Source organism: Plectropomus leopardus, chromosome 17, assembly GCF_026936395.1.
Source record: "Plectropomus leopardus strain MGB_pleo_1.0 chromosome 17, ASM2693639v1, whole genome shotgun sequence".
In the NCBI taxonomy this organism is placed as follows: domain Eukaryota; kingdom Metazoa; phylum Chordata; class Actinopteri; order Perciformes; family Serranidae; genus Plectropomus; species Plectropomus leopardus.
Genome location: NC_142192.1, coordinates 21,753,298 through 21,778,780, shown reverse-complemented (window position 1 = coordinate 21,778,780; position 25,483 = coordinate 21,753,298). Strand labels below are relative to the sequence as shown.

Here is a 25,483-nt window from a genome sequence, read left to right as displayed (position 1 = left end):
TTTTACACGTCCCAAAAACAGCTGAAAAGTGTTGAAAACCTCCTTAAATAGCGTGTTTACACATGCCACAGCAAAGAAAGTTGCGAAAACAGCCAAAAACACAACGAAAATAGCACGTCGAAAAAATGACCCAAAAGGCAAGGCTATAGTATGGCAAAATTGTGAAAATTTGACATGTTCCAAAAACAGCTGAAAACAGTTCAAAACCTCCTTAAATAGCGTGTTTACACACGCCACAGCAAAGAAAGTCGCGAAAAACGGCCAAAAACACAATAAATAGCTTGTCGAAAAAATGATCCAAAATGCAAGGCTATAGTATGGCAAAATTGTGAAAATTTGACACGTCCCAAAAACAGCTGAAAACTGTTCAAAACCTCCTTAAATAGCGTGTTTACACACGCCACAGCAAAGAAAGTCGCGAAAACGGCCAAAAACACAATAAATAGCTTGTCGAAAAAATGATCCAAAAGGCAAGGCTATAGTATGGCAAAATTGTGAAAATTTGACACGTTCCAAAAACAGCTGAAAACAGTTCAAAACCTCCTTAAATAGCGTGTTTACACACGCCACAGCAAAGAAAGTCGCGAAAACGGCCAAAAACACAATAAATAGCTTGTCGAAAAAATGATCCAAAATGCAAGGCTATAGTATGGCAAAATTGTGAAAATTTGACACGTCCCAAAAACAGCTGAAAACTGTTCAAAACCTCCTTAAATAGCGTGTTTACACATGCCACAGCAAAGAAAGTCGCGAAAACGGCCAAAAACACAACGAAAACAGCATGTCGAAAAAATGATCCAAAAGGCAAGGCTATAGTATGGCAAAATTGTGAAAATTTGACACGTTCCAAAAACAGCTGAAAACAGTTCAAAACCTCCTTAAATAAGGTGTTTACACATGCCACAGCAAAGAAAGTCGCGAAAACGGCCAAAAACACAACGAAAATAGCATGTCGAAAAAATGATCCATAAAGCAAATGTTGAAATTTGACACGTCCCAAAAACAGCTGAAAAGTGTTGAAAACCTCCTTAAATAGCGTGTTTACACACGCCATAGCGAAGAAAGTTGCGAAAACGGCCAAAAACACAATAAAATAGCATGTCGAAAAAATTATCCATAGGGCAAGGCTATAGTATGGCAAAATTGTGAAAATTTGACACGTCCCAAAAACAGCTGAAAAGTGTTGAAAACCTCCTTAAATAGCGTGTTTACACATGCCACAGCAAAGAAAGTTGCGAAAACAGCCAAAAACACAACGAAAATAGCATGTCGAAAAAATGACCAAAAGGCAAGGCTATAGTATGGCAAAAGTGTCAAAATTTGACACGTCCCAAAAACAGCTGAAACGTGTTGAAAACCTTTTTAAATCTCATGCTGACACACGCCAAAGCAAAGATAGTTGCGAAAACGGCCAAAAACACGATAAAATGACATGTCGTAAAAATGACCCAAAATGCAAGGCTATAGTATGGCAAAAGTGTCAAAATTTGACACGTCCCAAAAACAGCTGAAAACAGTTGAAAACCTCCTTAAATAACGTGTTTACACACGCCAAAGCAAAGAAAGTTGCGAAAACGGCCAAAAACACAATAAATCGCATGTCAAAAGAATGATCCAAAATGCAAGGCTATAGTATGGCAAAAATGTTGAAATTTGACACGTCCCAAAAACAGCTGAAAAGTGTTGAAAACCTCCTTAAATAGCGTGTTTACACATGCCACAGCAAAGAAAGTCGCAAAAACGGCCAAAAACACAACGAAAATAGCATGTCAAAAAAATGATCCAAAAGGCAAGGCTATAGTATGGCAAAATTGTGAAAATTTGACACGTTCCAAAAACAGCTGAAAACAGTTCAAAACCTCCTTAAATAAGGTGTTTACACATGCCACAGCAAAGAAAGTCGCGAAAACGGCCAAAAACACAACGAAAATAGCATGTCGAAAAAATGATCCATAAAGCAAATGTTGAAATTTGACACGTCCCAAAAACAGCTGAAAAGTGTTGAAAACCTCCTTAAATAGCGTGTTTACACACGCCATAGCGAAGAAAGTTGCGAAAACGGCCAAAAACACAATAAAATAGCATGTCGAAAAAATGACCAAAAGGCAAGGCTATAGTATGGCAAAAGTGTCAAAATTTGACACGTCCCAAAAACAGCTGAAAACAGTTGAAAACCTCCTTAAATAACGTGTTTACACACGCCAAAGCAAAGAAAGTTGCGAAAACGGCCAAAAACACAATAAAATAGCATGTCAAAAAAATGACCAAAAGGCAAGGCTATAGTATGGCAAAATTGTGAAAATTTGACACGTCCCAAAAACAGCTGAAAACTGTTGAAAACCTCCTTAAATAGCGTACTTATACACGCCATAGGGAAGACAGTTGCGAAAACAGCAGAAAAAAAAATAAAATAGCATGTCGAAAAAATGACCCACAAGGCAAGGCTATAGTATGGCAAAAATGTCAAAATTTGACACGTCCCAAAAACAGCTGAAACATGTTGAAAACCTTTTTAAATCTCATGCTTACACATGCCAAAGCAAAGATAGTTGCAAAAACGTCCAAAAACACGATAAAATAGCATGTCAAAAAATGACCCAAAAGGCAAAAAGGTATGGCAAAATTGTGAAAATTTGACACGTCCCAAAAACAGCTGAAAACTGCTGAAATCTTCCTTAAATAGCGTGCTTGCACACGCTAGAGCAAAGAAAGTTACTAAAACGTCAAAAAACACCATTAAATAGCATGTCGAAAAAATGACCCAATATGCAAGGCTATAGTATGGAATTTCACAAGTCCCAAAAACAGCTGAAAACTGTTGAAAACCTACTTAAAAAGTGTGCTTAGACACGGCAAAGCAAAGAAAGTTGCGAAAACGGCATAAAACACAATAAAATAGCATAGCGAAAAAATGACCAAAAGGCAAGGCTATAGTATGGCAAAAATCTCAAAATTTGACACGTCCCAAAAACAGCTGAAAAGTGTTGAAAACATCCTTAAATGGTGTCCTGAGACAGGCTGTAGTGAAGAAAGTTACAAAAATGGTCAAAAACACAATAAAATCACATCTCAAAAAAATGACCCAAAAGGCAAGGCTATAGTATTGCAAAAATGTCAAAATTTGACACGTTCCAAAAAGAGCTTACAACTGTTGAAAACCTCCTTAAATACTGTACTTACACATGCCCAAGCAAAGAAAGTTACAGAAACGTCAAAAAACACCATTAAATAGCATGTCGAAAAAATGACCCAATATGCAAGGCTATAGTATGGCAAAAATGTCAAAATTTCACACGTCCCAAAAACAGCTGAAAACTGTTGAAAACCTACTTAAAAAGTGTGCTTAGACACAGCAAAGCAAAGAAAGTTGGAAAATGTTCAAAAACACCATGAAATAGCATGTTGAAAAAAAATGATCCAAAATGCAAGGCTATAGTATGGCAAAAATGTCAAAAATGGCATGTCCCAAAAACAGCTTAAAACAGCTGAAAACTTCATAAAATAGCTTGCCAAGACACGCCCTAGCAGAATGGTGCAAAAACGGCCAAAAACACCATAATACAATACATGTCAAAAGCATTTTGTCAATATGCTACATCATGTCATTTTTGGACGTTTTTGTAACATTCTATACTATGGCGTGTCTTGGTACGCTATTTAATGCCTTTATCAGCTGTTTTTGGGTCACGTCATTTTTTGACAATTTTTGCCATAATATAGTATTGCTTTTTGGAAAAGTTTTTCAACATGACATATCACGGTGTTTTTTGCCGTTTTTGCAACATACTATGCTATCATGCGTCTTGGTAAGCTATTTTATGTGTTTTCAGCTGTTTTTGGGTCGTCATATTTTGACATTTTTCTCCATATTATAATATGGCATTTTCAGTTGTTTTTCAACATCCTTTGTTATGGTGTTTTTGGTTTTTTGTGTTCCTGTTTTGGATGACATGATGACTCGATTGGGCTATTTTGGACAACATTCTTCACTTTTTATTCTTTGTGGTATTTTGATGCAACTACTATACTTTGTATAGTATGCTATATAAACTATTTTTGACTACATTTTGAATGCTACATACTACAGTTACAAGTAGTACACTACAGTGACATACTATTTCAATGACATACTATGCTTTTTTAAAATTACCCTTTTAATGACACATATGTCTCCCATGTGTGATGATTGCAGATGCCATCCATGCTTACAGCGAAGGTGAGCTGACAGTGACGGGTCCCACTGCCACAGCTGGCATATTCGCCACCTATCCAGCTGACTACCTCAGTTTGTGGGGAGGTGTTATGGACCAGGTGAGATACTGTCACTCCCTTTTTAATCAAAGGCCCATCAATCACATCAGGATCAGTTAACACCATTTTTCCTTCACTGAGTCTGTTATTCTGCTTCTGGCCTAAATACACGACAGGATGTGAACACAATCGCCTTTCTGCATACATACATACCATTTCCCTGTTCTCCAGATCATCGGCACGGCTGCACTGCTGTTATGTGTCCTCGCTCTTGGGGACCAGAGGAACAGCACCCTCCCTGATGGGCTTCAGCCTGTTCTGGTGGGAGCAGCGGTGCTGGTTATTGGCATCTCAATGGGATCCAACAGCGGCTATGCCCTCAACCCCGCCAGGGATTTTGGACCTCGACTGTTCACATACATCGCTGGCTGGGGAGTGGATGTCTTTAAGTTAGTTTCAATCAGGCGATCAGTTTTATCTCTGAATTTTAACCATGTATGTTGCTGATAATAATAAATCAATCTTACTGTCTTCACAGGGCTGGAGGTGGTTGGTGGTGGGTGCCCATAGTGGCTCCCTGCGTTGGAGCGCTGCTGGGAACTCTGATGTACGAGCTGATGATTGAAGCCCACCATCCTCTCAGTCCGTCTGAGCTCCAGACCTCATGCCAGGAGGCCACTGAGGGCAAGACGGAGCTGGAGCTGGACTGTGAAAAAAGCTCTTAGTGCTAAAAGTAAGCCGCAGTTAAGCGGTTTGTTGTGTATAGTTAAGGCTGTTTATGGTGTAATACTCACTGAAGCTGTCTTTGTAAATATATGTGACTGATGTATTGAAACAAGCAGATTGGTTGTGTTTGCAGAGATACATGTCCTGTAGCATAACTGCACATGCAAGCACAACTAAATCTAGTTTCTGATGTTTTGTTAAAAAACTTTTGGATAAATTGCTATAAAATTTGATACAAATGATCAGTGTGTTTCTTGATTCAATTGGTGCATGCATACCCCTAGGGGTAATTTTGAACACTGCAGGGGGTACATGATACTTTTTTTTTTTTAAATGTTCATTTTAGATTTTTACATAGTAATCGCACATATTGTTAAACTGCTTTTTGAAAGTCGAAGAAAGTTTTACAAATATAAAACATCAACAAAAATTCAGAATAGGGTCATGCAATTCGAGGTATCCTGTCAACAATTTTAAACATAAGGCCGCAAGTGGTAAAAATGGTAAAGCAAGACTAGGTTATTTTCCTGGAGGCGTGTGTATTACTGATTCACTCTGTCCATAGTATAATCATTGTGTCCAGCTTGAGCTACGCTACGCTGCCCCTACAATTTACATTGGTGCTACTCCGTTTCGTCCATATCCCTAAGCTTTCAGAAAACCTACACTATGTAATCAATCATCTGAATGCAATATGAACGGAAAACTGAAAACAGTCCAATTTATCAAGTAAATCCAACCCTGAACTCTGCAGATGAAGCTGCCGCAAGAGTAAATCGTCTCTTTTACACATTTATTTTGAAACAGCACGAAAGTGTATGGCATTTCAGCAAGCAGACCACAACCATGGAAAAGAAAATGACATGAAGTTTCCACTATTGAGCTATATAAATATGATATTATGACATATAAAAGATACAAACAAAAAAAAAAAGAAAATCCACTCTTAGGCCTCCATCGTGTGACCATGAAGGCTGTTTTTGAAACATACAAAAAGAAATGTGAGTACAGCAAGCACTGATTCTGTAGATAAAAAAGAACCGTCTCAAAGAGATAAACATTTGTATTCATACACATTAAGACAACACGACCCCCGCGCTCTCCCTCTGCTTTGTAATTACAATGTATAGCTACCTCTGGGGGGGGATTCTTTTAAACTTCAAATTGTTTGGAAAAAAAGGGAACAGTACAAGTACAAATACTATACGTATTCACATTATCATAGCAAGTTACTAAAACCAGAACGCTTTCTTTTAGTGTAATATGTATTTACATGGCAAAACGTACACATATACTACTGGCAGGAAGCCTGACCTCTCTTCTTCCTCTAGCTTAACGATTAACAACATCACACATTATTCACACTACACAGGTTACAGACCTCCAGTAACCTCGTCTCCTAATAAAACACCGCCAGAGATTCTTATCTCATGTTTCTGTTGCAGGTAAACCAAATCTAGTATGATTCGACGCAACCAACTCACGGATACCAACAGCAGTGATGTGTTTCGTATAAATAAATATTATAGCAACATAAAAATCAGTGTTAAATTCTCCTCTTCATGCTTCTTGAGAATTTAGCTTGAAATCAGTTTTAAGACGTTAAAACTGAGCTCACGCCAGAAAAATGAGCTTGAGGCGAACGAGTATGAATACCACGAACAATGTTAGGTACAAAAATATGGGCACTACAGCTGTCAGGAGTACAGTGGGATGTGTTTGTGTGTGTTATGTTTAAAAACAGGCAGGTGGCTACAGTCAGTGCAGAGTGATTGAGATGGAAGGACAAGACGTATTAAACACAGTATGGCTGATATATAAATGCTTTACTCGGGGCTGTTTGAGAGCCTTCCCGCTCGAGAGTCTATCACAGGTGTGTTCTGTTAAGTGACCGGAAACATGATCAAACATGCAGTTACAATCGCACAGAAGAGGTGCCGTAGATTAGAGTGGAACAGTTTATGTTGGCTAAAAAAAACTGCACAGGAAGCAGCTGTTTCATCTCAGGATCAACATTCATGTTCTACAGCCTCCCACCTCTGTCATGACTCCTCGTTGTAGATCTGTCAGTCACCCCCTCCTCTACTGGGGCTTGTCTGTCTTGTGTGCGGTGAGGAAGGCCATGCCGTGGGTCCTGAAGTGGGTGTTGAGGTCCGAGGCCTTGTCGAATCGCCGGCCGCACACCTTGCAGCACATATTGCCCTCTCCGTCCTCGCCATGCGCCAGAGGGGAGCCAGCAGGCGAGCCGTCAGGAGAGCCGTGAGCGCGCGGGGTGCTGCGGTCCGCGTCGCCCTGGGTGTCCCGCACACGGTGAGTGATGAAGCGGTGCCTGCTGAGAGAGCCGGCTGATGCAAAGCAGACGCCGCACTGCAGGCACTGGAAAGAGGCTGTGTCTGCCCGGTGCTGGGGGATGTGGCGCTGAAACTCTGCCCCGTCCTCGGTTGAAAAGCCGCACGGGACACAGCGGAAAACGTTGTCTTCCTCCTCAAGCTCGCTGGGTGCCAACGATGCCGACGCAATGGACGCCCTGGTTCTCTTTGCAGGACCTGCAGACCCCTCCTCACCGTCCTCAGTGGCGTTTTCATCCTCGTCTCCCGCTCTGCCTCCAGGAGGTCCGCCCTCACCGTCCTGTTCTGAGGAACTGCCCGGTCCTTCTCCTCCTGTGGCTGCACGTTTTCTGGTCATGGGTCTGTCCTGAGGACACAGAGAAAGAGAGAGACTTAAGTATTGATAAACGAATCAAGCAAAAAGCGCAAGGAGAATTTACACCCATCAGCCACAACATAAAACCACTGAGGGGTGAAGTGAATAATATTGATCTTCTTGTTTCGGTGCAACGTTCTGCTGTGAAACCTCTGGTCCTGACATTCATGTGGATGCCACTTGACACAAACCACTCACCCAAACACTGTTGCAGAAAAAAATAACCCCCGTCATGGCAATGGCACTCCCCTATGGCAGTGCCTGCGCCAGCAGGACAACACACATCGCCAAAACTGCTCAGGAATGTCCCGAGGAATGTGACCAAGAGCTCAAGGCGTCAACCTGGCCTCCAAATTCCACAGATCCTAATCTGATTGAGCTTTTGTGGAAGGTGATGAACCCTGGAGGTCCTGTGTCTATGCCTCGGCAAGTCAGAGCTAATTCTGATCCACAGTGGGACCTGTTGAGGCACAGACGCAGGACCTCTGCAGTCCGGCATTTCCACAAATGCTGATTTTATTGTTGTGGCTGATTGGTTTGAATTTTGATGGATACTTTTGTTTTGTCCCATTTCCATATCACCTGTAGTTAACAACAAATAAAACGTAAAACTTACATTGCCAGCACACCTTATAAAAAACACAAGAAAAAAATTATAGACAAAATAAAGAAACATCTTTGCCATTTTTACACATTACACTTTTTACTGTCTTGAGTATAAACTACTGTAACTACAAATGGTCACAGTATACTGTTTCTGCAGTTAGAATACAAAAGACTTCACTTTTTTGTGATAACAGAAGGTCGTGCAGTATAAGTTGTAGTATGTAACTGGGACACAGATAAAGCCTATTGATGTCCAGAAACAGAGAGAACTACACTGCACTGTCTTCACTCACCTGTCCATCTGTGGTTCTGTGATGGAGCCGAATATGCTTGTCCAGTAAGAACCGACTACCAAAGGTGCGTTTTCCTTCTGTGCAATATCTGAAAATTAAAGACCCAGGGTTAAATCAGAATATAAGATTAGCAGGTCAGAGTCTAGGCCTTAATTATGTAATCTGACTGATTTCAGAGTTTTAAAAATCTGATTACAACATGTAAATTGATTTAAAAAAATATATATTTGTAAATATGGAAGATGCTTGAAGACTGAGATAGCAGTACACATATTAACATATAAATTAGCGCTGTTTTTGTTTGTTTTTAGCGTGTTTTTAGTTTGTTTTTTTCCTTTCCCACATGTTTTGTATATGTAAGACTGGAGGATGTATGTAAATAATGGTGTCTTGAAATTTAATGTGCGATGGGCCATATATTTGGCATGGCTACAAAATAATAAATAAATGAATGAAAGAATCTACATACACGATATATATGCAGTACGCCAATATATCAGTCTATCTCTACCAATTAACATGCCTGAATAATCAATCAGACAGCGATTTATTTTTCAGCAAAACATTGAAAATGGGAAATAATAGTTATGTGTTGAGAGACAAGCATCGGAAGTTAGCTGCAGCAACAAATTCTCTGATACACTGTCATGCAGTTCTCTATGTATACTGTATTTGTCCTTCTCAAATAAACCATAAAAGAAAAGTCTGTGTCTGATGAACTAGAAAACGTATTTGATGAAGGCTGAAACGACTCACTGGCAATGGAAGACTCTCTTGTTGCCCTCATGAATGACACGCTCATGACGTCTCAGGCTGGATGAAGTGCTGAACGTGCCTCCACAAATACGACAAGGGAACTGTGGAATTGGCAGCAAACACACACACACACACACACCCACACACACACACACACACACACACACACACACACCCACACACACACACACACACACAGGGCAGATAGAGATGAGATAAAAACATATTGAGTCTCAGTCAAATGCGCTGCAGTGCACACAGGAAATTAACAACAGCCTCCCTCTAAGTACCAGTGATTCTTTTACTGCTTTGCCATCCACGAGTGGACGTCATCTCCCATCCACAAAGTACAAATTGCTACACAAAAGATTTGATGCTGTAACTGTAACCTTTGGATTCAACACTGTCAGATTAAATAACAGCAGGTCACACCTTGCCGTGCTCCATCTTCACGTGACTCAGATAGTCCTCGTTGTCGGTGAAGGTGGTCTGGCACTGGGGGCAGGTCCACTCAGTTTGGGCGGGGGGATGACTTCCGCCCCCCGAGGCGGCTGAGTTACCCCCTGGAGCCTCGTAGTCTTCGTCCTCATCATCATCCTCTTCCTCCTCCTCGTCTTCTTCCTCCTGTTCCCGACCCCAGTCCTCTCCGTCTGAGTTGTCAGGTTTTCCAGAGGATTTTGATTTGAGGCCAGAGGAGCTGGATGTGTTTGCCGGGGCTGAGGCGGGGTTAGATGCATCGGACTGAGACTCTGTCTGTTTGGCGGAGGGTCCTCTGTGAGCCGTCTGAGAGGCATACAGAGCATGCAGAATGAATTAATTTACCTTTAAAAATGCTAAATTAATCAAAGCGGCACAGAAAAACATAATCTTACTCATATAAACTAATTTCTGGCACAAAAACAAATACTGTACTTGGTATAGAACTTAGGACAAGGTCACCGGGGAGGGACCTTGCTAAGGCCGATCCAAGAAATTGTTGTATGCCTTTGTTGACACCACATTCACCATAGAAAGCAATGAATGGGCAACACAAAAAGGCAAAACTTTATGTCTAAAATCTATATTTCCTCATGAGAAAATGCACCTTAATATGCTCCATCATTGATCCTTTCTGGGCGTAGAGCTTGGTGCAGTCGGGACACTTGAACACATGCACTTTCTGCTTGGCTAAATGAGTGTCAAAGTGCATGTACAGCAAGGGCTTTTGGGTAAAAACTGTATCACACATCACACACTTGTAGATCATTCTGCAAAAGGAAGAAAAAACAGAAGAATTCTTATTTTAGGGATCTATTCCCACATTTGTGACAATATTTTCCAAACATCCTCTGAAGACACTGCTCTACATGTTTGTTGAAAATGTATTTTTTTGGTAGAAGTAGTAAACATACTTGGCCTGTCCTCCCGTGAGCGTCGGGTGCTGGGTGCTGATGTGACTCTGAGCGCTGGGGGAAGACTTGAAGGCCATGGGGCAGCTGGGGCACTTGTGGAAGACCTCGCAGTGAGCTGTCTGAATGTGGGACTTGATGGAGTTTAACCCTCCGAACACAACCTGGCAGCTCGAGCACCTGGACAAGATCATGACACACAGCATGATGAGAAACGGCTCTGATAGAAAAACATTTTGATATCCGTCTATGGTAATTTTTAAGACTCTGCATCCAATTAAAAAAAACATTAACAGCAAAATGAGTCATTTCAAACAAATACGTAACTTCTATAGCACAAAAAAGCTAAAATACACAAGTTGCAAATAATAGATGTAACAATGGCTGAAAATATTTCAACAAACTTGAAAATTTTGCTATTTTTTCAATTACAATTTACTGAAATGACGATAAGAAAGTCTTCATCAGCCACCAACTAGTTACTAACAATAAATCTACATGGTAACAGGATTCTCTCAGATCTATAAAGGTAGTTCTATAAATTGAAGATCTGTCAATCTTAACTTTCTTAAAGGGACAGTTCACCCCCCCAAATCAAAAATACATATTTTCCCTCTTACAGTAATGCTATTTATCAGTCTAGATTGTTTTGGAGTAAGTTGCAGAGTGCTGGAGATATCAGCCGAGACATGTCTGCTTTCTTTTTAACGTAATGGAACTCGACAGCACTCGGCTTGTGGTGTCAAAAAAATACATTTGAAATACTCAACAGTAATCCCTCCAGAAATCATGACGCAGTTACTCAAGATGATCCACAGACCTTGTTGTGAGCAGTTTCATGTATGAGCTATTTTCTTTCTACCGAACTACACCTGCCAACCGAATCACCGTGCCGACGGAAGCGTGCATCTACTCATGGATGAGGGGCTCGTGCTCTCGCCAGCTTGAGATGTAAACATTAACGGCATCCACCTAGCTCTGCGGTGCTAGGGGAGCTTAGCAGGAGATGCACGTACATGTACATTTTTTTGTGAGAAAAAAGGTTTTCTGATTCCAGCTTCCCAGTTGAAAGTATTTTATAGTTTCTTTACTCCTCTTTGACAGTAAACGGAAAATCTTTGGCTGGTGGAAAAAACAAGACATTTGACATTGTCATTTTGGGCTTTAGGGAACACTGATCAACATTTTTCACTAATTTTAGACATTTTACAGATCAAACAAATAATTAATTAACCATGAAAATAATCAAGAGATTAATTGGCACTGTAAGTAATCGATAGATTTAGAGAGAAAAAAATGTGTATTTTTTTAATTTGGGGGTAGAAAGTCACTTTAAATTTAGAAATGAAATAAGGCTTTTTAAAAGCTAAAGATAGCTTTACCAGAAGAACTCAGTTATCTTTGCTTCTTTCATTTAATACTCTGGGTCATCTAAGAACCTGGCCAATGATAAATTAATATTTGGCTCTTTCCTGTTGAGGTATTGAATAAAGGCCAGCTGAAGCTCTACTATATGATCATTTAGCAAAACGTTACAGATGATGACGGGTCGTAATGATGGTTTTGGGAAGTGTCTCCATACCTGTATCCAATGCGCCTGGCAAAGTGCAGGCAGGCCTCCTCCAGGTGAGTCTGGAAGCTGGCCTGCCGGGCAATCCCACCACACTCAGGACAGACGTGAGGCGCTCTGTGTTTATGGATCCTCTGATGGGCGGACACGGCACACGAGTTGGGCAGCATCATGGGAGGCGAGCATTGCGTACATGTCTGAAATAGAAAAAAAAATCAGTGACCATCAGCGTTTCAAAGCAGCAGGTTATCAGCAGCCTGAAACACGGACTCACTGAGTTTGGAGCAGCTCTGATCTGCTGGAAGTGGGTGACCAGCTCAGCCTTTCCAGAGAATTGTGTTTGGCACTCTGGACATTTGAAGTTGTTGTACTGCAGACCCTCGGCCTTCTTGCAAGGCAGAGGCATCAGCGCTTGGGGGCCCTGAGGTGTGCGGCGGACCGGCCGAGGCTGAGCTGCTGCCGGAGATGAAGCATCCTTCATTGGGCTGGAGTTGGCGGAGACAGCGGGGCCCCCGGGTGTGGTGTTAGGAGAGGAGACTGGAGGAGAGGAGGACGAAGAGGAGAGCAGGCCTGGTCAGCCACAGGTGGAAATCAGAAGAGACAGATGGGATGCGGTCAATGGAGATGAAGGAAAAAGACGAGTATTTTCTCATTTTATGAAATACTATCAAGCGAACTTATGAAGTCACACATTAACTTGAGAACTCTTACTTATTTTTGTGTACTTCTTTCAACACTCTCTACTCTAACAGATATGTGGAGCTGAAATTATTTGTCGTTCAGCAGAAAATTAATCAGCAAAACTATATTGATTAATTGTCTGCAATTTGTTAAACAAAAAATTCCAAAAATAAATATTTTCTGTTTTTTTTTAAATTATTTTCTGTAGTAGTAAACTGAAAATATTTGGGTTTTGGACTCTTCGTTCATAAAAAAAAAAAGGAATTTGAAGACATCACCCTGGGCTCAGCGAAATTGTAATGAATGTTTTTCCCTATTTTCAAACATTTTATAGACCAAACACAAAATTAAGACAACTACAGTAACTTTTACATAAAAACATTTTTGATATATTTACTGAAACTATGACTATTTCCACACAGTAGTACACGAGACAGATAATTAGTGAAGAAATCATATCTGTCCTCCCCATAGTGCTTCTTATGGCTTTTGCAAAAGTCCATTAGGCCTGAAAGAAAACAACCTGTCTGAGCGGAGGAGTCTGTAAAGCAGCTGCTAATCATGTCAATCACTGCTTGTTAATTGAATGTCAAACACAGTGCTGATCAATTATGAGTCAAGATTTTGTTACTTTGTTTCCCGTTTCCTATTTTACGGCTAAACAGGACACTAAAATTTGTTTCTGAAAAACATTTGAAAAAGGCAATGCAGTAACAGAAACTTGAATCACAAGCGGTGAGTGACACAACAGATAACACAGATTTCTGGGCTCTGATTGGTTGCTTTGAATCATGGTGGATTCTTGTAAATGTCATTGGGAGCATTATGAGGAGGCAGAGAAACATGATTTTTTCACAGTTGATCTGTCTCATGCACTACTGTCAGGATAAAGACAGTTTCAGAAAAAATGACATAAAGTTATTTTTTTATTAACGTTACCACTTACAGCTTGAAATGATATATCAATGATTGTTAGTTGCAGCTCTTCTTACCACCTATAGGTGTTATGTCCTGCTGTCCAATCATCTGCTCCACAGTGACAGGCCTCATGACCAGGTGTGAGCACTGCATGACCAGCCCACGCTCCTTATGCTCCCTGGCATGCAGCAGCAGGCTGCATTTATTGAAGAAGGCCAACCTCTTAGCACAATGGTTACAGGTCACCTCGATGCGGAGTGATCGTCTGTCATAGTGTCGAGCCAGGCTGCGCTCCAGGGCGAAAGCGTCTCCGCACTCCAGGCAGCGGTACCCTGTGGCCGGGAGCGGGAGACCCCACTCAGGTGGAGGTGGTGCTGAGAGGTCGGGCTTGTAGCTCGGCAAAAGGTTCTTACTGTTCAGGATTTTGTTAAAAGCCTCCACCAGGCTCGACTGACTGCGGGAGATGACGGCACCCGTGCTGTTGACGATGGAGGCAGGTTTGTTTGGCTGGAGGGTGCCGCCGATGATGGTGCTGCTACCTCCGTTAGCTGTCTTATTAGTGGCTGTGCGTACACTGATCCCACCAGCAGCAACTGAGAACTTGGGAGAGGAGGCCACGGCGGGAGTTGCAGGCAGCGCAGCTGATTTAGTGATGCTGACAGCGGTGGCAGAAACCTTCGCCTTGTCAGATGCAGCCATTTTGTTTTGGACCTTCGTGGCGGCAGCTAGCATGACGCTGCTGGCCGCGAGTGTGGACACAGGCAGAGCATTGAGAGCACTTACTTTCTGGGAGGTTGTCGTCATGTGACCGGGGGAAGCTTCAAGTTTTTGGGCCTTGTTTCCTAACGTCTTACGTTCCCCAGATTGCGCTTTAGGGTCCAAACCTTTCCCTGCAGCACCACCTTTGGGCGCTACCCGTGTGACAGTTCTGGTTATTCCACCTGTGGAGGTTTTAATTGTTTTTATTCTGACTTTAAGGGGTCGGGCTGGAGCTCCAGAAGGAGCAGGTGCAGCAACACCTGCCTCTGCTCCGTCAGTGGACTGAGCTTTAGGCTTTCCATCATCTACCTCCATCTTCTCCTCACTTGTTCTCCCGTTTTCTTCCTTGTCAGCTTTGCCGTCAGCGGCCTTCTCTATCCCGTTCCCCACCTCCATCTCCTCCTCCTCCTCTTTGGGCTCTCGTAGTTCAGAAGGAGGTGGAGTGGACGCCACCGCAGGGCTGGAGCACCTTTTCGCTGCGACTTGAGCAGTTGATTTTGGCATCTCGGGTTCAGGACTCTCTGGTGAATCTCTCTCCTCTATGACGTGTTCGGGATGCCTGTCCTCCAGCTGCGGACTCTCTGTTGAACCAGATTGGGGTGTCGATGAAGTCGCCCCTGAGGGAGTGTCCCCAGGTTTAGGATGCGATGCAGCAGAGGACGTGGGTTGCGTTGAGTCGGACTTGTAACGTCGGCTCAGCTGAGTGCAAGTCGGGGAGTCTGGGTTCTCCTGGATCACCAGCGGACTCCCCAAATCCGGGTCAGAATCATCCTCCTCCATCTGCTGATGCTGAAATCCAGCAGGGCCTCCTTTGGGCGCTCCGTTAAAAGGCTGAGATGAATGCAGTGGGTGTGACGAGAGGGCAGAGGGTGGAGTGGGGAGCAGGGGCTTAGATGGGGGGAAAAAAGGCGACGCTAGTCCGACGGCGCCACCTGCAGCCAGAGGAGACGACCCAGCTGACAGAGAGGAAGATGACGGTAATGATGCTTTGACGCCGTCTGCCCTCTCTTGACCTGTATCCTGCTGCTGCTGGTGCTGCTGCTGTAGAAGCTGCATCTTCCTGGCCCGACCCACTGGATCTCCAGACCCCTGCGCCACAAGCGGTTTAAGTCTGTTGAAAATGTTCCCGCCTGATTTGTGAGCCTTGGCTGCACCTGCTGCCTCTGAAGACACTTTGGGGGTGTTTATTGACCACGGCGCTCCATTAGACTGACTAGTCTGGCTGAGAGGAAGGGGCGTGGAGACACCAGACGCCCCAAAACCGTTGTGGTTGAGCGCCTCCGATTCAGCCATTCCAGGCGCACATGCTCCTAATCTAGGACCAACATCTACCCCTGCGATCACATCAATAGGGTCCTGGTCTGTGTCTCCCTCCCCTCCATCCACGGCCTCAAGGCGCACTTTATTCTTCACAATCACACTAACAATTGAGGTGTCCGCCTGGGGGTCTGGGGGGCTGGGCGGTCTCAAGGATGAGCCCACCACGCTGTCTGACTTTCCCAGAGGTGCACCTGCAGCTCCATGGGGTCCCTCTGCCTCATCTGGTGCAGACTGGATGGCCTCTTTGGCATCAATGTCAGGAATGTCAAATGCTGCCAACAGGTCATCAAAATCTGGGGTCTTCATGTCCCCCATACCGGGAAGAACTCCTGTAAAAACACATATTTATTACATTTTGTTTCTTTTTTAAAAATTAAACCCATATTTAACCAGGTAAGTTAAGTTCTTCCTTTTTAAAGGGAGACCTGGTCAAGACAGCAGCATAAGAAAGAGTAATAAACAATGACAACCACAATAAAAACATAGAAGAATATACAGTTACATGCAGAAATATTTAAAACACCAACTCACAATATACCAACCAATTCATTCACCCTTGTACCAATGAGAGCTTTATAGCCAGGCAGAGAGACCAGTTCTTGTAGTTTAAAATATTTTCGAAGGCTATTCCAAGTGAGAGGGACAAAGCAAATAAAAGCTTTCTTTCCCAGCTTAGTCTGTGCACAAAAAACAGACAACAAAACTCTTGAGATTGCAGACTAAAGCTGCAATCAGATCTCTGTTTAATCAAATTGCAAATGTAAGAGGGGAGTTTACCCAGTAAGGCTTTATAAATAAACAAGTACCAATGACTGAGCCTACTAAAAGGTCAAAGATGGCCAGCCAGCTCTGGAATAAAGTGTACAGTGGTGAGTGAGAGCTTTACAATTTGTAACAAATGTCAGTGCACTATGATATGCAGTATCTAACATGTGCAAGCAATGTGTAGATGCACACGTGTGCAACAGATCGCCGTAATCCAGCATGGGTAAAAACGTAGCAGCGACCAGTCTTTTTCTGGCCTCAAAGGAGAAACAAGACTTTTTTCTCAAATAAAACGGTGACTCCAACATCAGCATTTTCCAGTTTTTCCCGATCCCTTACAATACATTAACGGAAACTTAAGCTCAGTTTCTTGAAACTCGAAACACAAATCTGGAAAGAGTTAACTATTTTGTCAAAACTCAACAAGTCTCTTCGTTACACTCAAAAGCATGTTTTCTCTTCCCAAAACTGATTCTTTCCACCAAAACAATACGCACAGTTATCATAGAAATATCTCATACTGATAATCAGTTAAACAAGTCAAATAAGAAACACTACAGTACAGTAAGAAAATGTTTAGACTGTGTTTCTGGAGATGTAATCAGCACACAAATACAAAAATGTAACAGAGCAAATATTTATTTGTTATTATAATATATAATGTTCAGCTGACTTAACTGGCTGCAAAATATTTGTTTTATTTTGAATGCCATCCGCTCTATTATCAATGCTGCTTTTTGCTACACCCCCTCTCCAAAAAACCCTAAAAACAAAAAACAAACATAAGAGGTCAGATGAAGACCTCTTTTAAGCTCTAACACATGGTTAAAGCGTTTTGCAAGCTTGGTTTGAACAAGTGAGACATGGATGAGATGAGTTTGTAATTGCAGTGGGGCATTTTACAGGTCAGTGCTTTACAGGTGAATTAAGTGTGCTAAATGATGCAATCTGAGCTTAGTGTTTTGCAAAGATGTGATTTCGAATTTCTATTTGAATAAAAACACTGAAATTGTGGTTAGTGTTTAGCAGTCTGGAGTGCTGTTGTTGATACACGAGGTTTAATTTTTCAGAATTGAGTGCACTGTTTCATTTTTGTGTATATACAATAGAGAAAACCCTAATATAGTTACAGTAGCTGCAGGAGGCAAAATACACTGGCATGAATCTGGCTGTGTTGTTGTCCATCATTTGTCTTGCTAGCATAACGCCAGCTGCAAAAACATCAATATGCAACATTTGAAATCGTTATGATCTTTAAAATGTTTGCATTTTAGCAGTAAATCGTGTGGACGAAACGTCTTGCATGCATCTTACTTTGACACAAACTATCAAGCTACAGCAGGTTAACCTGCTATCTGGGAAGCTAGCTGAGCTATCCCTGCACTAGCATTAGCCAGCTAGCGCGCTAGCTACGGCAACCAACCCTTCCTCTGGTGACAGGTCCAGCACTAATTTGCTATGAATGGGAAACACCGCTTCAATAGTGTTATCAGTGCATGCTACGTTTTGCAGCAGTGATCGTTTGAGAGCCAGTTCAACCGGGACAACGTCTCATAGCAGCGTCGGTTATATTGAGCTAACGTTATTCCTCCCCGACTGAGGCTGGCTAGCTGGCCGCTGAGCTCCAGCCAAGACAGAGAGGGGTCATTTAGCTAACTAGCTAGCATCGCCATTAAAAAAAAAGCAACTGGAGCGGTTTGCTGAGGTATGGTTTGAAAGCGGTAACAATCCGGTGATCGTAGGGTCGACGATGTCACATAAGAGGATGGCAGGGATGTGGATTTTGGTTTAATATTTCATGTATTTTGATTGTTTACCTGGATGTGCGATTCCCGACTATCCTAGCTCGATTTCAGCTGAAAATGCTGCGCTTCCCGTCACGTGACCGGAGACATCCTATCAGGCTGAGATAGCGCTGGAAAAATGCATGGAGGATGCTGCAAACGACACGTATATTATTTCAACTGTGGATGACATGAAAACATTTATACATGTCCTCATCGGACTATTTTTAAAACCGCACGAGGAATAGGTGTCTGTGTAAAACATACCGTTTTGTTTTCCCAATCACAGCACTGTCAGTCACACTAGACCAGGGACACTCCACTTTATTTGCCTGGGGGACACTGTTGCAAAATGACAGGAGGTCAGGGGCCAGTCAGCAGCCCCGTACATGTTGCTAGGATTTTAGGACATGTATAGAATATTAGGACAACTCGGATTTAATGGCATTTCTCAGACTTCAAGATGGTTTCAGGATTTTAGGACATTTTTAAGGAATTTAGGACATTTCTTGGATTTTAGGACAACTCAGATTTTTATGATTTTTTTTTTCAGATTCCAGGATGCTTCTAGGATTTTAGGCTGTTATTGGATTTTTGGACATTTCTAGACTTTGAGGATCTTTCTCGGATTTCGGGATGTTTTTAGGAGTTTATGATGTTTTTAGGATTTTAGGACGTTTTAAGGAGTTTAGGAGGTTTGTAGAATTTTAGGATGTTTCCTCAGATTTAAGGATGTTTCTCGATTTTTCAGACATTTTTAGGATTTTAGGACAACTCAGATTTTATGACATTTCTCAGATTTTATGACATTTCTCAGATTTCAGCATGTTTCTAGGACTTCAAGTTGTTTCTAGGATTTTTGGATGTTTCTAGGTTTGCAGGACTGAGTTAAGGACATTTCTTGGATTTTAGAACATTTCTAGGTGTTTTGGATATTTCTCAGATTTTAAGACATTTCTCGTCATCACTTTATTTTTATTGTGAATCAGAAAAAGGTTCAAGGTCCACCCAGCACCCTACTGGGGCCCAGATTTGGTCCAAAGGCCGTAAATTGAGGGCAACAAAACACCAAGAAGCAACATATTTATACATAGCTTTTATTGCAAAAAAACACAAAGACATGACCCAACTGCTTAAAGGAATAGTTCTGATTTTTTAAAGTGGGGTTATAAGAGTTGCTTAACACAGTCAATACATTACCTACTACTGGTGTGCCACATCATATCATTCATGATAATACTGGTTAAAATTTTAATATGATTTATATTATAATGGCAATATTTAAATTGTTGACATAATGACGTCAAACTATTACGCACATCAACAAGAGGCATGGCTAAATGTGAAACTGCCTCTGCAAAGGTACATTTTAGGTATATTTTAACCTCTTAAAGATATTTTTTATTTTAGGTGCGACTTTTTTTTAGGTGGCTAAAATATGTTTTTTTGCTGACCCCATCCACAGCAGTACAACGTCTCCTTCAGCACTCCTGCTGCCTCTACAAACGGGGCATGTCGACTGACATCTACTGTAGGCAACACACTGACCATGGATAAGCCCCTCATAAAAATCTGAACTACCCCTTTAAGAGCCTGTCATGACAAAATCTCTCTTCTGATAGGTCAATTATCAGTAATTATACCATGTGGACAAAACGTGGGGTAAAGAGCATACAAGGCAATTTGAGATGGCCCAAATTGTGTTTAGGAATATATCAATTTATGTCACAGGGCAGTCCGATTATGCACGAGTCACTCAGTAATTTATCACTGTTATGTTGGTGCTTTTGAGTGTCTGACAGACAACAATGGTATTAAATGTCAGGTCTCATGCTGGGCTATCAGTCCGACGATGCATCACCAATATTTTTGTATAGTAACGTAATCCTGCATTAGTCTGCAACTGTTGATTTTTAATTTTTTTCTAGTCAACATCTGTAGACTGTGTCCATGTCTTTTGTTCCTCACTTCTTCTTCTCTTCATCCTTTTTGCCTTCTGGCTTGTTTCCTGTCTGGGAGGCCAGGGAGCCCATGGCGTTGCGGATGGCCTCGTTGTTGGGGTCGACACCAGGCAGGTTCTCTAGGACGCTCTGAAGGAACTCTTGGTCTTGCATCACATCATAGTCATCTTCCTCCTATTCAATAACAGTAGCGAATACAAATAATTAGGATTGTAGAAAATACAGAAAATTAGGTTTAGGTGCCAAAATGCTGAATCCCCCACTTGCCCAATGATGTCTCACTGGACCGAAAGCCCATTCCTCTGTCTGCCCTTTATCCCAAAAACAGATGCCCGTTGCTCCGAAGTCCCATTTCTCGGAAAATACACACCACCCGCATTTAGTTTCAGTTTCCCTACAGCATTTGAGACACTGAACTTGTCTTACCCCAGTCTGATCCAAGGCAGCCTTTTTGGGCCCAAGCCCAATTAAAAACAAGAATCTGAATGTAAAAAATAGTCCCACAATATATTACATATTTTATATTATAAAGTGATGCAGCACACAGATGCTGATCACCGCTCTCCAATGCATGTTATTTACATCTCTTACACAGCTGGGGAGGAAGAGGCAGAAACTGCCAAGAAATTTGCATTCCAGCCCCTCTTTCTCCCTCTCTTGTGTCAATCCCTCTCTCGCTTGCACTCTCTCTCTCTCTCCCCCGGTTCTCCACATTTTCCATCACTTTCTCTCTCTCTACCCTCTTTCTCACTTTCTGTCTTGATTCAATCCATTAAGACTTCAAAGTGCCATTTAAGCATGAGACAGTTCAGAACAGTTTCACAAATATTTTAATAAATAAACAAATGTTAATTTGGCGAGAACCTGACCCAATTCAAGCCCGAAGGAATAGTGAGAAATTACAGGCTGAACCTGGCAGGTCAGGTCGGGCCCAATCAGGTTCTGTCAGAGAACCAAAGCTTTAACATAAAGGGAGTGTTTAATTTTCAGAGAAGTGGGACCTCGTAGAAATGGGTGTTTATTTTTGGGTCAACGGTCTGTCCAGGAAATGGGCTTTCAGTCCAATGGGATAGAGACTCAGGGGACTTTGAAATTTTGGGCAGTGTCCTTCTACTACGCATAATCTTTAGCTCACACTTACCATTTGCAGCACACACAACATGATTCAACTTTCCATGATAAGATGCTCCTACTGACTCCACCTTGGGAGTCATACACAGTTCTATGCGCACAAGCCTGACTTCTGCTTTTAATAAAAGAAACAGATATCTTCTGATGAGATCGCACATTTGTAAATACTGATTCACATTTCCTTCAAGGACTGTGGATACCAGGAATAACCTCTCCACCTTTGCAACTCTATTGAAAATACACAAGGCCCAGGAGAGCCCTACTAAACAACTACTTTACAGTTTCATTTAAAACATCATATAACGACTCACCTTGGCTGATTCTGCAGTGTCCATGGGGGCTTCTGTATCCATTTCTCCATACTCTGTTCACAGAACAAATAAAAAGACGTTATCACACACCAGCAACTGTAACTGACAGCAAGAGCCTACATTTGCATGATAATTGAATGGAACTACCTCCTCCAGCGAGAGACATCTGCATGGCGTAGGCTATCTGTTCCTCCTCTGTCATGCTGCTGAAGTCAGGAAGCACTGCCGTGCCGCTCTCAGGCTGAGATACTGACATCTTCAATAAAGCCTCCTCTGACTCTGTGAGAAAATCAATCAAAATTAAGTATCATTCTATCAAGTCAGCACTGTGTCATAAGTAAAAGTAACTGTCTGTCAATTCTCCAATTACCATCTGCGCTGGGTGTGGGCATGCCTGCCTCAGCTGCAGAAGCAACAGCGGCTCTGCGGGCCTCTTCCTCCTGCCTCTGTCGCTGCTCCTCCATGGACACACGCAGGGCCTAAATGAATGCACAGAGACAGCAAAGTGAGAAATAAAGATAAAGGGAACATCATCTCACTCTATTTTTTAAAAAAATATTCCAACAAAGCCTCTGAGCATGTAAGATCTTCAGTTTTTTTGCATTCTTGGCCCTCTATCAAGGATGCTAGTAGCCTGTCATTGTCTTCATTAAGCCCTCTCTACTGAAATGAGATTTTAGTTGAGAAAAGCCATGCATTTATTTAATTTTGCTAATTCTAATACTATGAAGTCAAGATTAGAAATAAACACCAACCACATCTATATATTGCTTACCAGGGCAAGCTCTGGATCAGCACTGGGATCTACACCAAACTCAAAGTCGCTGGCACCAAGACCCATCATAGAGCCTCCTTCACCGGCCAGGATGGGAGAGGAGAGCAGCGCATCAGCCAGACTGGGTCCTGGAGGGACTGTGACCAGGTGGGAGCCTGTCCCCTCCTTCCCATTCAAAGTGTTTATAAAAGCAGTCAGTTTCTCTGTGTTCAGCTCCTGAATGAACAGTTGGACACAGATGACAAGGCAAGTTAAACACTTATTTTTATAACTTATAAGAAATGTCTTGTATGGATCCAAGGAAATGTAATATTTCTGCTGCCTTATAGTAGTACAATGGAAGATAAACCAAGAATTCCTCACCTCTTCTCCAAAGTTGATAATATCCACATTCACTTTCTCTTTTTTCAAGCGCTTTGCCAACTTGACCAGCTGCAGAATGAGCAGGTTGAGATTTAAATAGACATACAGTGAGAGAATGAGTTAAACCCATGGTGTATTTTTGATAGAAAAACATTACTCTGTGGGATTAGGCAAAAAATGTGACACAAGACTCACATCTTTTTCATTATCCTCCACGGGACTCCCAACAAAGGCAATGATCCTCATCTTGTGGTTTTTTCCTTGTCTGTGTTTTAGGGCCAGCTACACAGGAGACACAAAATGACAACATTGCTCACACAAAAACACCTATTAGCCCTTTGTTTGTTTATTTAAAATTATTACCATATATATGCATTCTTCTAAATTTGAAAAACAAAGATAAAAGTCAGAAACATCCAAGTTACACACATGAGCCACTCTTATGCCGGTGCAGAAGCAGATCTTTCCTTTGGGCTGGACAGCGTGGAGTTTGGACAGGATGCGTCCAGAGTCTGGTGTCAGTGTGGTCAGGACCTCACAGTTACTTGCAAAAAACAATTCAAACATCCATAATCAGCCAAAATGTATAGAACTTCTAATTGTGCAATTAATTGCTGTTCAAGTGATATAAGGATTATCAGACCCTCTTTTAGAGAGGAGCTTACTTTGCCATAGTGATGAGGCCCACATTGTTTTCTGGATTGCTTCGTGTTTTGGAGTGGCAAACGATGTTGACAGCATCCTGTTGAGCCTGTAGCCTCGTTGGTAGAAAATCTCCATTTCTCATGTATTCACTGTTGTCCACACTGAGGGGAAAACAGCAGATTAACGTGGATCAGATGCATCAGCTAACGTTAACAGTTATAATAGCAGACGAGACCTAGCTAGTTAGCATAGGCCTGGCAGCTAGTTTATATTAGTAGGACAACTCAGTCACTTTAAACAATCATATTACTGTGGGAAAAGTGTGTTTTCTTTACCGGGGAAGAAACTAGTATGCGTTAAATAGAGTCAAAAAGCTACGATATAAAAACAGCATTAGCACGGTTGGCTAGCGACAGGACCACATAAGTCCCTGGTCAAAACAATCAAATTTTCGGGGATGTCAGTTGATTATTTCGACTGAAGGCACAGCACTGTATGAAATGACATTTCATTAACGTGGCTGAACATGTTACAACTAAACAAATACTTTATTAAGTCAGGAGACCTGAGCTAACGTTAGCTACAATGACTCAGCCGGTCGACCCTGCGTTAGCCCGGCTAACCGTCAACGGTCATTTATCAGCCCGGTAACCGGGACATTTTCTCCAAATTCAGGTCAAAGTACTCCAAAACAGAGTTAGTAATTATTATGTATTCGTATGAACCGCTAACAGATCGCAATTACGCACAAAATCGATATTTGTAGAGTTCTTACCAGACCATAGTACTTTCAAGCCCCATTTTGGAAACTTCTTGTTGCTTTCTGTCGTAAGCTTACAAGCTCAAAGACTATTGGACCAACGCTGAACAAAACGGAATGTGATTGGTCAGATTTTGTAATCTGTAATTACTTGATGATGATAGAATAGAGTAGAACAGTTTGACAATAAAACTCAACTCCAGTCACCATCACTATCATTTTCTTTCCTTCAGGACTTTAAATTATATATTTTAAAGTGGTTGTTAACTGCTCAGATGTCGAGGAAGTAGCTCATAATAAAAAGAATACAATAGAGAATTTGTTATTTGTTATTTTTAAGTAGAAAGCTTTCTTGTGTAAGTGTTTTTTTGTGTGTTTTTTTCCAGGGCATTAAAGTCAGCCTCCTGGTCTATTTTGTGTACCTTTTTCTTTTTGAATCTTATTTATAACCTTTAATGTAGGGTGCAATGAGGGCAAAAACACATTTCAGAAAAAAAACATTTTACAAAACACAGCATTTTACAAAACATGGCATTTCAAATAACACAACATTTCAGAAAATACAATATTTAAGAAAATAAGCCACAAAAACATTTAAAAAACATTACAGACAAGACAACATTTAGCAAAACAAGATGTCGCAAAACACAATTCAGAAAATGACATTTCACAAAACACGTTACAAAGCACATTTCAAGCAAACAACATTTTGCAAAATACATCATTTAAAAAAAACAACACACAACTACCTTTCAGAAAACACAATATTGTAGAAAACAAGACATTTCAGAGAACATATTTAAAAAACAAAATTTCACAAAACATGAAATTCACAAAATTTTGTGAATATTCTGTGTGTGGTTTGTTTTTTTTTTTTAATCTCTTCAGGGCCACTGTATTAATGTCTTATACTGAGCACTTTTAAATTAGCTTGTTGTTATAAGATGATCAGTTAATTGTCTAAACAAAGGATCTTTTAAGTCTAGATGCTTTCTCATAAATACTTTCTCATGAATG

General features: G+C 41.5%; 3 protein-coding genes and 1 non-coding gene across 5 annotated transcripts in view; 1 reads left to right on the top strand and 3 right to left on the bottom strand.

The window, feature by feature from the left end:
• The window catches only part of aqp10b (aquaporin 10b), a 31,216-nt gene extending 25,997 nt beyond the window's left edge, over nt 1-5,219 (top strand). The window contains exons 4-6 of the mRNA XM_042506445.2: nt 4,193-4,311; nt 4,483-4,700; nt 4,790-5,219. Coding sequence (XP_042362379.2) covers nt 4,193-4,311; nt 4,483-4,700; nt 4,790-4,976 — 524 coding nt within the window. The 3' untranslated portion in view covers nt 4,977-5,219. The remainder of the gene's footprint in view (nt 1-4,192; nt 4,312-4,482; nt 4,701-4,789) is intronic.
• Nucleotides 5,220-5,756: 537 nt separating this feature from the next.
• On the bottom strand, nt 5,757-18,661 carry znf687b (zinc finger protein 687b). 2 transcript variants are annotated; one of them, XM_042506560.2, is made up of 10 exons: nt 18,554-18,661; nt 13,967-16,300; nt 12,568-12,863; nt 12,306-12,490; nt 10,727-10,903; nt 10,420-10,582; nt 9,768-10,118; nt 9,336-9,436; nt 8,580-8,667; nt 5,757-7,671 (listed from the first exon to the last, which is right to left on the bottom strand). In XM_042506560.2, exons 2-10 carry the CDS (start codon nt 16,284-16,286, stop codon nt 7,060-7,062), a joined length of 4,293 nt encoding a protein of 1,430 aa, XP_042362494.2. In that variant the 5' UTR covers nt 16,287-16,300; nt 18,554-18,661; the 3' UTR covers nt 5,757-7,059. The 2 variants fall into 2 exon arrangements, with proteins under 2 accessions (XP_042362494.2, XP_087946902.1); XM_088090776.1 differs by having other exon boundaries at nt 12,568-12,830.
• Nucleotides 10,240-10,375, bottom strand: LOC121958341 (small nucleolar RNA SNORA13). Its single transcript, XR_006106828.1, has one exon. It is a non-coding gene; the product is annotated as a small nucleolar RNA SNORA13 (small nucleolar RNA).
• Nucleotides 18,662-19,601: 940 nt separating the features above from the next.
• LOC121957689 (26S proteasome non-ATPase regulatory subunit 4) lies at nt 19,602-24,582 on the bottom strand. Its single transcript, XM_042506426.2, has 10 exons — nt 24,482-24,582; nt 23,727-23,867; nt 23,491-23,605; nt 23,257-23,343; nt 23,062-23,130; nt 22,699-22,914; nt 22,294-22,402; nt 22,071-22,202; nt 21,924-21,976; nt 19,602-20,655 (listed from the first exon to the last, which is right to left on the bottom strand). Exons 1-10 carry the CDS (start codon nt 24,505-24,507, stop codon nt 20,485-20,487), a joined length of 1,119 nt encoding a protein of 372 aa, XP_042362360.1. The 5' UTR covers nt 24,508-24,582; the 3' UTR covers nt 19,602-20,484.
• Nucleotides 24,583-25,483: the final 901 nt, after the last annotated feature.

Excerpts from the sequence above, each read along its gene's own strand:
- znf687b (XM_042506560.2), bottom strand. The coding sequence starts at position 16,286 with ATGGGGGACATGAAGACCCCAGATTTTGATGACCTGTTGGCAGCATTT. Across the intron at positions 12,491-12,567 it reads TCAGAGCTGCTCCAAACTCA|ACATGTACGCAATGCTCGCC; the intron begins GTGAGTCCGTGT and ends TTTCTATTTCAG. Across the intron at positions 7,672-8,579 it reads ACAGAACCACAGATGGACAG|GACAGACCCATGACCAGAAA; the intron begins GTGAGTGAAGAC and ends CTGTGTCCTCAG.
- LOC121957689 (XM_042506426.2), bottom strand. The coding sequence starts at position 24,507 with ATGGGGCTTGAAAGTACTATGGTCTG. Across the intron at positions 23,606-23,726 it reads GGCCTCATCACTATGGCAAA|TAACTGTGAGGTCCTGACCA; the intron begins GTAAGCTCCTCT and ends GTTTTTTGCAAG. Across the intron at positions 23,344-23,490 it reads CCGGCATAAGAGTGGCTCAT|CTGGCCCTAAAACACAGACA; the intron begins GTGTGTAACTTG and ends TCTCCTGTGTAG.